This window comes from Pogona vitticeps, chromosome 12, assembly GCF_051106095.1.
Source record: "Pogona vitticeps strain Pit_001003342236 chromosome 12, PviZW2.1, whole genome shotgun sequence".
Lineage (NCBI taxonomy): Eukaryota > Metazoa > Chordata > Lepidosauria > Squamata > Agamidae > Pogona > Pogona vitticeps.
This window is the reverse complement of record NC_135794.1, coordinates 9612114-9626987: the sequence shown is the minus strand read 5'-3', so window position 1 is coordinate 9626987 and position 14874 is coordinate 9612114. Positions and strand designations below refer to the sequence as shown.

Genomic DNA, 14874 nt, shown 5'->3' with positions numbered 1-14874 from the left:
GGGACTGTACAGCTTGCCCAAGGTGACATGGGCTGGCTCTTGTCCCCAGGTACTACAACTCACTGAGCTATCCAACCAGCTCACAGTAGGAAAGCTTTTCCCCATAGCTAATGTGACGACACAAGAACATAAGGAGGCACTTCTGGAGTAAAGCTCCCTTAAATCTCTTGTACGGTATATATTGGAGAAGCTATTTTTCTGACTTGTAGACCCCAGAACTCTTCTGCAAGAAATGCAGGGGTAGTTACACACACACAGAGAGAGTGAGCTTCTATGGCCTAGGACGAATTAAACCCAGTTCTTCTGAGGCCACGTACCTTACTCTTGTCAACTACACCCCACAGGGTACTTCTTTGGAAAGGGTAGCTCCTATAAAGTCTGATATAAGATCTTTAGGAGGACAGCCAGCCATGTAATTCTCGCTCTAGCCACAGGAACGTCCACGGCTTCTGCTCTAATTCCTTTAAGTAAAACTGATTTATTTTCCTGACAATGCTTTTTCTTTCAGATACAAACTTGCAAACAAGTACCTTGCAAACATACTTTTCATTCTGTGGGAATGTTCCTTTCACCTGTCTTTCTTTGCATTGCTATTTAATATGTCCTTTACCACATTTATGACATATTTTCTGATTTCCCCCTCTTTAATCTGCTTATCTCTGTTCTCCCTCATTTTGCTTGCAAGTCTTCCCTTGTTCTGGCGGCCACTTTCTTATAAGGTTTAGCTGTGTCTACTCACCCTTTGTTTTGAAATATTTCATTGTATTTATTTTCTCTTAAATTTACCAATATATCTGACATACAGTATCTCCTGCCTGTTCCATGGATTGAGGATTTTTATCCTGAACTAACCATCTAATTTCATTTGGTAACACCAAATAAAACAGTTCTAAGCCTATTACATTTTTTAACTGCTCCATAGTTTCCACACCTAACCTTTCAATCCAGCTATTCGGAAAATGATCCTATCTACAAGCTATCTGAGTATACAGTAAGTGTTTTATTTACATTTAAATATATTTGTTAACACTCTCCTGTCATGTTCTGTTGTCAGCCCAAACCTTTGCTTCACTCTGTATTTATATAAATCATAATTCTGGGCTTCCTCATTCTCATTTCCCCCTAAAATTTCAATGAAACCACCACAAATTTGAGACCTAATACATGACATTCAGTCCTGATCTGAGATGTTACAATCCTAGCAAGTTCTCTCAAAGGAGGTAAAAAATGAGTCAATTATTTTCTCCTTTATAATATCTTGGTCTCAGTTTGGGGATCATTATATCATTCCTGTTTGAGATGTTATTATTTGAAGACTGAGCTGCTAATTCTAATTCATCTTTAGCCAAAATTCCATTTGTTTCTCTCTCAATTTCTTTTTCCTTTCCCGCTTTTCTTAATTCCAGTTCCCTTAATCTCAATTTGATCTGTTCCTTTTCCATTTCTTTCCAGACTTCCAAATTCTCTGGATTATCAACAATAGTAGGGTTTGTGGGCATAATTCTCTTAAATCTCTCAACAGCTTGCCTTTTTTCACCAATCGGAGTTTCCATTTCTGGCTTTTAACCTTTTGGAAGGCATTTATATGTATTTCTTTGCAATTACCTTGAAACATTTACCTCAGGGAAATACTGGAATTCAAAATCTGCCACTTTATTTTCAGTAACCAGGTTATTATTTCCAGTGACTTCTTAAATTACCCCAGATTTAATACCTCAGAAGTTCACTGTTGGTGGTGTTTTAAACTCAAATCTTTTTCTTTCTATTTTTTTCTCTCCAACTTTCCTACTACTGTACTATCTTACCTAAGCTTATTACCTCAGAGAAAGCTTTAGATTTTAAACTTTTACTATACCAACAACTTTTTTACCTCAGGAGATTTCTATACTTTTTACCAGGTCTCATCTCTCAGCTTTTCCACCAGTTCTCTTATTTTTACCCCAAAACAAGTGGAGTTTTCATATGAACCAATTTGTCATTTTATTAACAGCATATCGGTTACACAAAAGATACTCCTGTGTGGTTACAATTTTCCTTTCAGCTTGGATCGTATACTTCAGGCAAATTAATCATCAAACCGACTGCTTCAGCCAACTGCTCAATGTTTCTTTCATCTTTCAAATACAGTATACCTTCTGATTGATAGCAGGGATCTAACTTCTTTTTGCTAAACGTGTATTTCCGTTACTTATGCAAATATATAACCTCTCTGGCTGGCTTTTACGAATATTTGAAGGATGCCCCATGGTGCCTATTGAGACCATCATGTGGCCTGTGTTCTACAATTTTGTTAATAATAATAATAATAATAATAATAATAATAATAATAATAATAATAATAATAATAATAATAATAATAATAATAATAATAATAATAATAATAATAATAATAATAATAATAAAGCTTTAAGCTTTTCAACAGTTTTCCTGGGGAACATGCCCTCAGAGCTGCTGGCTCAGCCTTCTGCCCCACCAGTGATATGTGATGCCAGGGCTGGAACATAGAAAAGCAAGGCAAAAACTTGCATGCATAGTTTGCATTACAATGCAAGGTAAGATACCTTATATGCAAAGTAGACTATCCAGATTTCAACAAGTGGACTATGGCAACCACTGGAGGCACTGGAAAAATAACTGCTTGAATGGGATTCTGTCTGGGTGACGCATGTGTCTGGGGATGCACCATATGGGAAGGGTCCCTAGCTCAGTGGTTATACACTGGCTTTATATATGCATAAGGCAGGTACAGCATGATCTAGAAGGCCACAGTTGCCCACCCCTGGTGTCAGAGGCCCCAACGTGGGTCTCCAACATTTCCAGATACAAATGGGAGTGATTTTTCTCTGACTATGTGGAATCTAGTAAGTGCAGACCAGCTTTGCTAAAGTTGTGTTTGTGACCAGTCCATGCTATCATGGCTATGATCAGGAACAATGGAAGAGGTAGTCTTGCCACTGTCATTCCCTAAAACTATGGTCTGTTTCATTCTATAATTTAAAAGAGAGAGAAAGAGAAACCAGAATAAATAACATATGATATGCAAATACAGAGAAAACACAAAACTCTAAAGGCAAGCTCATTGTTCCTCAGATACAGTAGTGAGAAGCTGATAAGGCATAAAATGAGCTGGTAACCTTATGGTGATTGCCTCCTTGTTCAGAATTTTCACTACAATTGCCTATGGATAAACATTTCTCATGTATCACACAGTGTTATTAATTGTGGCTCCCCCACCGCCCCGACTTATTGATTCTAGTCGTTCTTCTTTTGTTTCCTTTTAGGGCCCTTCCCCTGGTGGTTGCTTCCTGTTTCATCCTCTGTCATTTATTATAGAGTAGACCTTTGGTCTAGATGGGCAGGATAGAAATCCAATAAATAAATAATAAATATTATCACTATTTCTCTTGCTTCCATGAAGAGAATATCGTGCTCTACAAGAAACACACAAGGAGTTCTTACTTTACGAGAAATTCATTTATTTACTTTATTCATCTAGAAATCAAATAAAAAGAACTTAAGAACTCCCCCTTTGGGCTACATAAGACAATATTTTATATTCAACAGGAAGCTAAGAATAATTAATCAGGAGCCAATAGTGGAAAGCTCCACCTGATTCTTTATTTACAGAATCAAGAATCTTCAGGAACACAATAAAGAGATATTATTTAAAGAATAAGATGATTCAAAGAAAGTCTAAAATTATTCGAATAACTGAATCAATGTTGAAGATGTTGTAACAAGGCAGAACTAAAATCAAAATGAGCAAAAGACGATGGTTATTTAGATCATTAAAAGCATTTACGGTGAACTATGGATGGACCAGATTCATCGTACTCTTGCTTGCTGATCCACATCTGCTGGAAGGTGGAGAGAGAGGCCAGGATGGAGCCCCCAATCCACACAGAATACTTGCGCTCCGGGGGGGCAATGATCTTGATTTTCATTGTGCCAGGTGCCAGGGCTGTGATCTCCTTCTGCATCCTGTCAGCAATGCCTGGGTACATGGTGGTCCCTCCTGATAGGACCGTGTTGGCATAGAGGTCCTTGCGGATGTCCACATCACACATCATGATGGAATGGTAAGTGGCCTCATGGATGCCACGCAATTCCATACCCAGAAAGGACGGTTGGAAGAGGGCTTCTGGACACCTGAAGCGTTCATTGCCAATGGTGATCACCTGCCCATCAGGTAACTCATAGCTCTTCTCCAGGGAGGAGGAGGATGCAGCCGTGGCCATCTCTTGTTCAAAGTCCAGGGCAACATAGCAGAGTTTCTCCTTGATGTCCCTCACAATTTCTCTCTCAGCTGTGGTGGTGAAGTTATACCCCCTCTCAGTCAAGATCTTCATGAGGTAATCAGTCAGGTCACGGCCAGCCAGGTCTTGTCGTGGAATGGCATGTGGCAAGGCGTAACCTTCATAAATGGGCACCATGTGAGTGACTCCATCTCCAGAGTCCATGACGATCCCTGTGGTACGGCCAGAGGCATAGAGCGACAGCACTGCCTGGATGGCCACATACATGGCTGGCATATTGAAGGTCTCAAACATGATCTGAGTCATCTTCTCCCGGTTGGCTTTGGGGTTCAGAGGAGCTTCGGTGAGCAAGACCGGGTGCTCTTCAGGGGCCACCCTCAACTCATTATAGAAGGTGTGGTGCCAGATCTTCTCCATGTCGTCCCAGTTGGTAACAATGCCATGTTCAATGGGATACTTCAGGGTCAGAATACCTCTCTTGCTCTGAGCTTCATCTCCCACATAGCTGTCCTTCTGACCCATCCCTACCATGACTCCCTGGTGCCTGGGCCGCCCCACGATGGAGGGGAACACTGCACGCGGGGCATCATCTCCTGCAAACCCAGCCTTGCACATGCCGGAACCATTGTCCACAACCAAAGCAGCAACCTCATCCTCGGCCATTTTGACTTAATCTAGAGGGAACACAAAATATAGCCATCAAACAGTTGATTTAAACAAGAGTGGTTTGACTGCAGAAGACAGATAAAATTACACCTGAGTTAGTGCACTGTGAAGGGTTGGTTAACAGTTGTCACTGAGTTTAAGTAGAGCATCTCCACTGAATTAGATTGGATTTCCTGAGTCAACTCGTCTGTAAATTCCATTGATTCAAGTGCACCTACTCTAGTTGCAACTTACTTTAAGAAGTTTAGAGTCGATCCAATTCAATCAATGGAACTTAAGGAGTTGTTTACTCAGTAAACTCCCATTGATTGAGGAGGCCTACTCCAGGGCTCTTTAGTAAACTAAGCATCCAGATTTGGGCCATTAATTCTCATTAGACACATCAAAATGGATGCTGTTCATAAAGTTTTTAGCCTTCAACGATGAACAAGACTCTTCCCGGTTTCTGTACCTTTGAGCAATTATACCCCATTTGTCAAGGGACAAAATCCTAGTTGCCTTGTTTCCAGCGAAGTAGCCCAGCTAGTCTGTCTTAGCAGGTTGGCGAAAGGTAAGGAAAGGGGACTGATGGGAGAAGGAAAAATCATAGCATTTCAAAGACTAACCGTTTGATTTAAGAGTGATAGTTCATTAATCAAACATGTTGCCTGATTCATTTTAAATAAACATAGGTGTGGAATTCACAAGTTCTTTTGGATGCCATGGGCTGAAACATGTCCATAATAGTCATTTCATGCACAGTGCATATGTCTATGTGCCTACTCAGGAGTAAGTGGGACAAACTTCCTTTGGAAGTCAGATATACCTCCTCCCTACAAACCTTCAGAAGGTTAGTCAAGACCGACCTTTTTAAGGAGGCCTTCAGCAACATCCTGCTTCAATCTACGTACCTTGTAATCCATATTTCATTACATTATGTTATGATTTGTTACATTTTTTTATGCTATGTATATCCACTTTGTGTAGTTTATTGGCTTACTGTAATTTGATTAACAGTTTTATTTTTATTTCAGGTGTCATCAGGTGGCTGCTTTTTTGTAGTAATTTTTAAAAATTTATTGGGGTGATAATGGGTACTGTATTTTTTTGGTTAATTCTGGTTAGGTTTATAGAGTTTTGCTTCATGTAATGTAAATCGTCCTGAGTAGTGATCTCACTGAATTAGCCAGTATATAAGCACACACACACACAATATATATAGAGAGGGGTGGGTGGGAGAGAGAGAGAATGCTTATATATTGGCCAATTCATATATGTGTGTATATACATATATGGTGGGACATGGTGGCGCTGCGAGTTAAACCGCAGAAGCCTCTGTGCTGCAAGGTCAGAAGACCAGCCATCATAAGATCAAACCCACGTGACAGAGTGAGCTCCCATCGCTTGTCCCAGCTCCTGCCAACCTAGCCATTCGAAAGCATGTAAAAATGTGAGTAGATAAATAGGTACCACCTTGGTGGGAAAGTCACGGTGTTCCGTGTCTAGTCGCGCTGGCCACGTGACCATGGAAACTGTCTTCGGGCAAACGCTGGCTCTATGGCTTGGAAACGGGAATGAGCACCACGCCCTAGAGTCAGACATGACTGGACTAAATGTCAAAGGGAACCTTTACCTTTTTATACATATATGAAGGTGTATTCCAAAAAAAAAAAAGCAACTGTACCAGACTCTGCCTAGGTTTTCCACCCCTGCCAGAGGAAAAAAAGATCCGTGTCTTGACTCTAGTATAGTCCAAAAGTCCCCAAACAACACACACGTGTATGATGCTTAGAAAATATGGGGTGAATTTAAAATTTGAGCAAGTTGGCAAGAATATATTTTTAAAATTTGGAGTATTTTGTTTTAAACCAAGAGGAGTTAAATTTAAAATCATTTAAAAAAATATATTCATGGGAGATGGGAGAGAAGGGGTCTGAGCTAGCACACACAGACTTAGAAACAAAATTTTTTTTAAAAAAAAAACACACAGCTTAACAGAGCTAGACAAATTGTAGCTCCTTGGGTAGAATAGTAGGTTGCTAGGTTCTCTGCAGAAAAGAACATTTGAGAGGATACAAGGCCTTACGGAGCACATATGAACTGTTGATGAAATTAGATCCAAAGAGGAAAAGCAAGTGAAGTATTGATATAAGTATGACACTAGACAAAGTCAGCATCTTAAAATTGCTGTTTGAGACACCAGTTAGAGACGGCAACCACAAAGCTGAAATAAAGAAGACAACATAGTGGCACCTTAAACACTAAACGCTATATTTTAACGTAAGCTTTTGTGGACAAGTCTACTTCTTCATGCAGAAATGGTCAGTGAAGATCTATTTCTGATTCAAATGATCTGTTTCCATCAGCGTTTATGCAGCAACCAGGCCCACACCCTTATTGAATCTGCATTGACATAAAAGAAGTCCCCAGTTGAGCATACCTGAAGAATTGTCTAAAAGAGATTAGGAGATGAATCTGAGAAACTGAACTGGAAACAAAACTAGCAGACAGCTTCATCTGAAAGGGTATTAAATCCAAAACACTTTAGATGGCACTGTTGATCACACACCCTCCAACCCACACCCTCGCGCTCTGCTAGGGTTGGGGTGACTTGGTCTTGAGCTTCACTTCTCTGAGAATCAGGACAATGATCTTATCTTTTGCTGACAATATCAGAGCAAAGGGTGGAGAATATTTAGATGGCTACAGTTGTGTTACCAATAAACCAGCCAAAAGTGTGGCACTAAAACTTGTATTCCTTTCTGAGGCTGTGCGATGAAGAATTAACTTTCTCATATTGTTAGCATGAAAATGTGCAAAATATAGACATATTTTCTAATACATGTGCACAGTTTTTCTAGTTAAGCATGAGTACAGCAAGAACCTTCAAAAGCACTTACAACAAATAATGGATGGGCCAGATTCTTCCTATTCTTACTTGCAGGAGGGAGCCCCCAATGCTGGACTAGGATAAACTAGGTTACATTTCAATTCCTAGCTCAATCTTCTCCTTTTCCTCTTCTGTCTGCCTTCAAGTAGAGTACCAATGCTGGAAGTTGAGATGTTCTTGATTCTGGTAGTTTTCTGATAATGATGAGTTGATGCTGCTGACAGTGATTAAAATATATTTCCTCCAATAAATTCAGTGCAGTGTACATGGCCATCCACTCATCACAACAACCCAGTTGGGGAGGTTATTCTCAGAAAAAGTGGCTTGCCTAAACTCATCTAGTGGGTTCCATGGTGCAGGAGAGATGGGACCTTCCCTCCGAGTGTCAATCCAATACTCCAAACATTACACAATCCACCGTTGTACCTCTCCAAACATAGAATCATAGAATAGTGAAGTTGGGAGGGATCTATGAGCCCATCAGGTCCAATCCTGTGCTCAATGCAGGAATACAGATCAAAGGATATATGCCAGGTGGTTGTCTACGTTTCTCTTGAATGCTTCCAGTGTTGGGACATTCACCATCTTCCAATGTAATTGGTTCCATTGTTGTACTGCTCTAACAATTAGGAAGTTTTTCCTGATTTTCAACTGAAATCTGCCTTCCTGTAACTTGAGCCTATTGTTGCATGTCCTGCAAGGCGTTCAGCTATGAGTCTGAAGACTTCTCCATATACATTGAGCCAGCAAAACAAGCTTGCTCTCACTTGGACTAGCAATAGATATCTCTTGTGGGAGTTTACTAAACCTGACACAAAACCACAAACATTACAATATGTAGCCGACCCCAAAGTTACATTTTAAAGAATGGGAACCAAGTTGCCATGAATAACATTTGTGAGTAACATTTCTTACTTACTTTTGAAAATGACTTTCCAGAGACATTTTTCATGGGATTTTTTCCCACATTTTGTCTGTTCTCTTATCAGTCCTAAGATGTTTTTGTTTGGCTGGTTTGTACTGTTTAGATTAGTCATGTGATAATTTTATCTCTGGTGGGGTTTTACTGGACTAATAAAATTTATTTTACTACGATTGTCTAATTAAATTGTATATATAAGTTTAGTATTTTGTAATTTTAACCCTTTGCAAGTTCAGTGTTTGTTGTTGATTTTTTTATTACTGTATGTTAATTATATTTGAATTTGAAATGGTGTGAAGACTCTTCAGTAAAGATAGGTTTAGATATTAACCTATCTAAAAGGTAAAGGTAAAGGTTCCCCTTGACAATTTTTGTCCAGTCGTGTCCAACCCTAGGGGGCGGCGCTCATCCCGCTCTTCAAGCCATAGAGCCAGCGTTTGTCCGAAGACAATCTTTCCGTGGTCACATGGCCAGTGTGATTTAGACATGGAACGCTGTTTACCTTCCCACCAAGATGGTACCTACTGTATTTATCTACTCGCATTTGCATGCTTTCGAACCGCTAGGTTGGCGGGAGCTGGGACAAGCGACAGGCGCTCACTCCGTCATGGATTCGATCTTACAACTGCTTGGTCTTCTGACCCTGCAGCACAGGCTTCTGCGGTTTAGCCCACAGTGCCACCACGTCCCTATTAACCTATCTAAAGTACCAATATTGAATGAAAATGTCTAATTTTCACATCTTACACAGCAAATTCCCTTACTTTGTTTTGTGATCAGTTATTATAACACCTTGGCCAATAATCCCACAGTAATTTCACTGTTGTTGTTGTTGTTTAGTCGTTAAGTCGTGTCCGACTTTTTGGGACCCCATGGACCAGAGCACGCCAGGCCCTCCTGTCTTCCACTGCCTCCTGGAGTTGGGTCAAATTCATCTTGGTCGCTTCGGTGACCCTGTCCAACCATCTCGTCCTCTGTCGTCCCCTTCTCCTCTTGCCCTCACACTTTCCTAAAATCAAGGTCTTTTCCAAGGAGTCTTCTCTTCTCATGAGATGGCCAAAGTGTAGTAGCCTCAGCTTCAGGATCTGTCCATCCAGTGAGCACTCAGGGTTGATTTCCTTTAGAATTGATAGGTTTCTTCTCCTTGCAGTCCAGAGGACTCTCAAGAGCCTCCTCCAGCACCACAATTCAAAAGCATCAATTTTTCGGTGGTCAGCCTTCTTTATGGTCCAGCTCTCACTTCCATACATCGCTACTGGAAAAACCATAGCTTTGACTATGCGGACCTTTGTCGGCAAGGTGATGTCTCTGCTTTTGAAGATGCTGTCCACTAAGTGGACACTAAATTCCACTAAGTGTGGAGTTATACTCCCATCTTTCTTTTCCTGCTTCTCCATTTCCTGTCCATTTGTTCTTTTACTTATCTTCATTCCCTGTGGGAGCTTATCTCTTGCCAGAAGACACTAGGAAACCACGTGTACCATAAGCCAATATCATAAACACGCCTACTGTAGCCAAGGGAGCAAAGAGCACCAATAATTTCATTTTGCAATATAGCCAAATAAGGTCAAAGATGTGCCTTTGGCCACCTTCCAGCAAGAACAGGTTTCAGACTTAGCAGAAGTGTGAGTAGGGAAAAGTCAAACCACTAAGCCTGTGACATTTGCATTTAAATCAGGGTCCTAATTGCCACAGGAGAGGGGAGAAGGATTGGCTGAAGGATTCTGGGACTGATGGTCCCCAAAGGCAACTTTTTCAAGCACTTGAAAAACAAAGAGCCCACTGGAAGGAGATGTTCTCACTCTACTGGCATCTTGTGTCCTGCTGTGAGGATAATGTGGGCAAGGAGGAAAGAAGCACATTTGCCACCCTGAGCAATTTTGGAGGGAAATTATAACTAAATATTACAGTACAGAGGTGGGAATTCATGATGTGATAACAATGGAAATTCCAACCATTTCTTTCCTGTTTCTCTCTGTTCTCAAGCAGCTGCCCAATCCCATGGCTTTTACTCTCTCTGGGACTCAACTGTGTGGTCCCCTCTTGAGCAGCTTGCAGCAATTTACAACTCCCACTACGCTGACCAGTTTTGCTCATGTGGTGGGGCAATGGGAGATACAGTATATTACAGCACACCTCTAGAATGCTGTCTAGCACCCCAGAACAGGTAAACCTGCTTACATGTAGAGCCCAAACAAAAAAAGGCACAACCAGGGTTTCTCAAAGTGCATCTCGTTGAAGGAGGTTGCTTTTCCAAGCAACCAGTTTCACCAGCCAGAAACGGAGTAAAGATGTACTCGTGCTTATAGCTCAGCTTGATCCATGCACTTTCCTCCATAGCAGCATTTCCCCTCCACCTTCATGGTGGAGACCTGGTGCCAGATCACAGTCTCTTGGCAATAAAATAGAGCCTAGCTGGTTCACACACCTGCTTCATTTCCTTCAAACTCATTGCATGCTTCCTTTCTTGGCTTGGAGGCAGCAAAGTGAGAGGATGAAGGAGCAAAAGCGACCTATGCTTCAGCCAGGATTTGTACTGAGCAGCGAGGGTTACATCAGCAGCAAGAAACAAACGATAGGCCAACAAGAAACACACTACTAGAGCTTTTAATCTACAGTTCTCAGTACCAGGGGGGTCTCTTGGGGATTCTTGAAAAAGCTAACTTTGCCTAGCTCCCCAAGCGACCACGGCTCTTCGCCCAGTTTTGAAAATATAAAATGCACACATTCCCGAAAAGTGTCTCCACCCTTAGGGCAAGACACAGGTTCTTTTGTAACAAATTTTGTAATTTCTTATTCCCATTGTCTAAATATTCATCCGGGGACTAAGCATGGGACATCTTACACACAAAATATATGCTATACAAGTGACTTTTAGGTCTCTCATTATTTTATATCTCCATGATTTTATTCTGATTTTATTTGCTTATATTTGTATTTTAAACAATTGCGATGGCTTTTAGCTAATACAATAAACTTAAACTTGACTTTTAGGTGCCTAATAAATAACAATTGAGTGCCGTCAAGTCTGTTCTGAGTTATGATGAGCCTTTTTGGGAGTTTCCAGAAATGGAATACTCAGAGGTTATTTACCATTCCTCCCTTTTTGAGGGCATCCTGGGGCTGCGCATCTTGCCCAAGGCCACACAGCCTGGCTTTTTTGGGGGTGCACAGTGAGGTTTTGAACTCCCCACCCAGATACTTAAACCAGTGAGCTGTCCAGCAAACTCACCCAAATGCAAATAGGGTTTTAAAACAAGGTAGCTCATCGTAGAAGCATAGCCTTGTAGAGCTGGAAGGGACCTAAAGATTTAACTAGTCAAACCCAATGACAAGGGAAGAAATCAAGGGCATGGGAATGTAGCTTGCTCTATTGACTACTCCAGGTGTGGAGAGCTTGTGGACCCCCAAAAGTTAGTGGACTCCAGCTCTGATCACTCCTGACCATTCTGGAAGGAGTTGGAATCTTAACAATATCAAGGGGATGGACACATTTTCCCAGTAGGATTGCTGGTCATTAGCGTCCCATGCCCTGAGATTTCAGAGTCAAATTTTGAGGCCATAGAATAGACACTTTGTGATGTCACAGAGGCAGGCTAGGTGAGGCTCAGAAGGCTTACTCTAGCTTTTTGCTGTTGCTACCAGGGGCTTTGTGCAACAAGGAGACTCAGGAGTAACCATGCTGGTGCTCCCTTTCCTTGCTCCACACAGTATGATGGGCCCAACATCAGTGCTCTGAAAAAACAGGGTTGAGGGGGAAGACTTAGGGAGAGAGTCAATCTGGAGCAACACACATGGAAATATCTTCATGCTGAGTCAGTCAGCTGTTGTCAGCTAGAAAAGAGCAAAGATGTGTATCCAGGCTTTAGAGCTATCTCACATGCGGAGACCAAACCTTCACATCCTCCAGCACTATTCCTCTTGGGGTTTCTCTCCCTGTATAGAGATCCAGATAGCCAGAGCAGAGTTCATCTGGTGTCTGGAGACCTAGCAGTCCTGTTTCCCCAAAGAACAGCAGCAGACATCTGCCCCTTCTTCTGATTCTCTTTTCCATCAAGAATGGAGATCTTGGATCCATATTCCAAATGCACACGTTCTTTTCTCCTCTATGCTAAGTTTCCTACTAGGGCTGCTTGCCAGATTTAGGCAAATCATAAATTGCCAGTAGAATCAGCCTGATTCAAACTGATTTGTAATGGGTCTGGCTCTAAGTGGAACAAACAGATTCAGTTCTAGAGCAAATGTATACATTGATTTGGATCCAGGGCACAAATAGATCCAGACCAAATCAGGATGAGACGCCAAGGCATGACCTGGCCACCAGAATGAACTGCAAGACCAGCTCACAGTCCCAAAACCTGCAATTGCCAAATTAATTCCTTTAAGCCTAAACTCCCTCCAGCTGGTCCTTTGTCCAGCTCACCTGGATCTTAACATCTTGCAGCCAGCCAAAGAGGAGGAGCGGATGCGTCCAACAGACTGAGGATAGAACACTCTGGGTGTTTAGCCCTGCTCTTAGACTTACCTGACGCTGGCAGAGTTGGCTTTGTGGGCAACCCCAAGGTGGACCCTGTAAGAAATGGTTTCACTCCTACCTGGTCCTATTTATCCACTGCCACCCAGTTTGCCTGTTGTTTCCCCTTAATCACATTCTTCCGCTTGTATGTTGACAGAAGCTTTACAAGAAGCCTGAAAGTGACTGTAAATCTGTTGTTAACCATATATGGTTAAAAATGACATGTATTCAGCCACACATGGCCTACTGTGCTTTTGGCCTTATATGGTCAACGCCTTTCCTTTGGTCATAGTCCATCGATTCTTCTATGTTTGCATTTCAAATTCTTGTCCCAATGCCACCCGGCTTCTCTATCCTTTTCTTTACTAGTGATTTATTTGACCACCTGTACACCTGCTGGGGTCTGGTGACTATTTTGTCCTTCAATTAAATGACTCTAGATGGTGCCTTTAAACTAGTGGGTTCACTGTGCAGCTTTCTGCGTATCTATTTCAGCCCTGTTGAACTGATCAGTGGAATTATGCACTCTCAGGTTAGTGAGCATTAGGACTACAGATCAGTTTTAAGCAAATCCCAAGTTTAGAACTACGGCATGATTTGTACTGATCTGTCAGAAGTCTGGCTTTCAATGGACTGGCTAGATTTAATTCTAGGGCAAAATGTTGGTTCAGGTTGGTGCTTCTGATGAGCTCATGTTGGCCCATCATAATGTTTGGAGCCCTAATAATCAAGCCAATTATCCAGCAGGTATTTCACCCAGCAACACACACAGAGAGATTTAGCACCTAAAAGGGAACAACTCAAAGCATCTGCATCGAATAGGCATACACTTTCCTCCCATCCTTGTGAAAACAAGGAAAGAGTTTTTCAGAATATTTATAAATCTTGAAGGAACCACAGTGAATGTAATGTGGAAGGAAGGAACTATCGGCCTTTTAAAATAGATCAGACCCCAGGAGAATCTAGGCCGCTGCCCCACAGAGAAGTGGGGTACATGGAAGTCACTGAATAGATTGCAAACCAGCTTTGGCTGAACCAAAGTGAACCTAACAACATGGGGTTTTGACACTGACGAACATGTTCGCAAGAGCAGGCATGTTCATACCTATGTCAGTGTACTCTGTACCCCTCAACATGTGCCATGGAAGACGTGATGCCAGCTGCCCCAAATGCTGTTGATGTTGCCGATTTTGGGTAAAAATTATCTGTTGTGTTTATTAATTACACTCTGGTGCTTCTGACATGAGCAAAGAAACAAAGGAGGAGTTATAGGATTAGATGGGATGAATTTATAGATTGATTTGAAACTGGGTTTCCAATTGCTTTAGGCTACTGGAGGTTTTATTTTCTTTTTAAACAGACTTTAAACTTGCACATTTCACAATCTATAATATGCCAAGTTCCACACCCCAATGTCTCTAAATTTCATGTACATCAGTGAAAACCCGAAGACGTTGTAGCCCATTTTTTTCCCAATGCATTGGTTTGCCAAATTTGCAAATCAATTTGGATCTGGGGCACAGATCTGATTGGATGGGGTGTACATGGCTCAGGATACATTCTGAAGCCTTATAAATCTACAAACTGAACTGGAAGGTTCTACATAGCAAAAATTGCCACCTAAATCTTGGGGAAGGTCAGCCAT

General features: G+C 41.6%; 1 protein-coding gene across 1 annotated transcript; it reads right to left on the bottom strand.

Annotated features, from left to right (window-relative positions):
- Positions 1–3452: 3452 nt before the first annotated feature.
- On the bottom strand, positions 3453–13378 carry LOC110084468 (actin, cytoplasmic 3). The gene is made up of 2 exons (XM_072981777.2): positions 13239–13378; positions 3453–4930 (listed from the first exon to the last, which is right to left on the bottom strand). Exon 2 carries the CDS (start codon positions 4917–4919, stop codon positions 3789–3791), a length of 1131 nt encoding a protein of 376 aa, XP_072837878.1. The 5' UTR covers positions 4920–4930; positions 13239–13378; the 3' UTR covers positions 3453–3788.
- Between the last annotated feature and the right edge of the window lie 1496 nt (positions 13379–14874).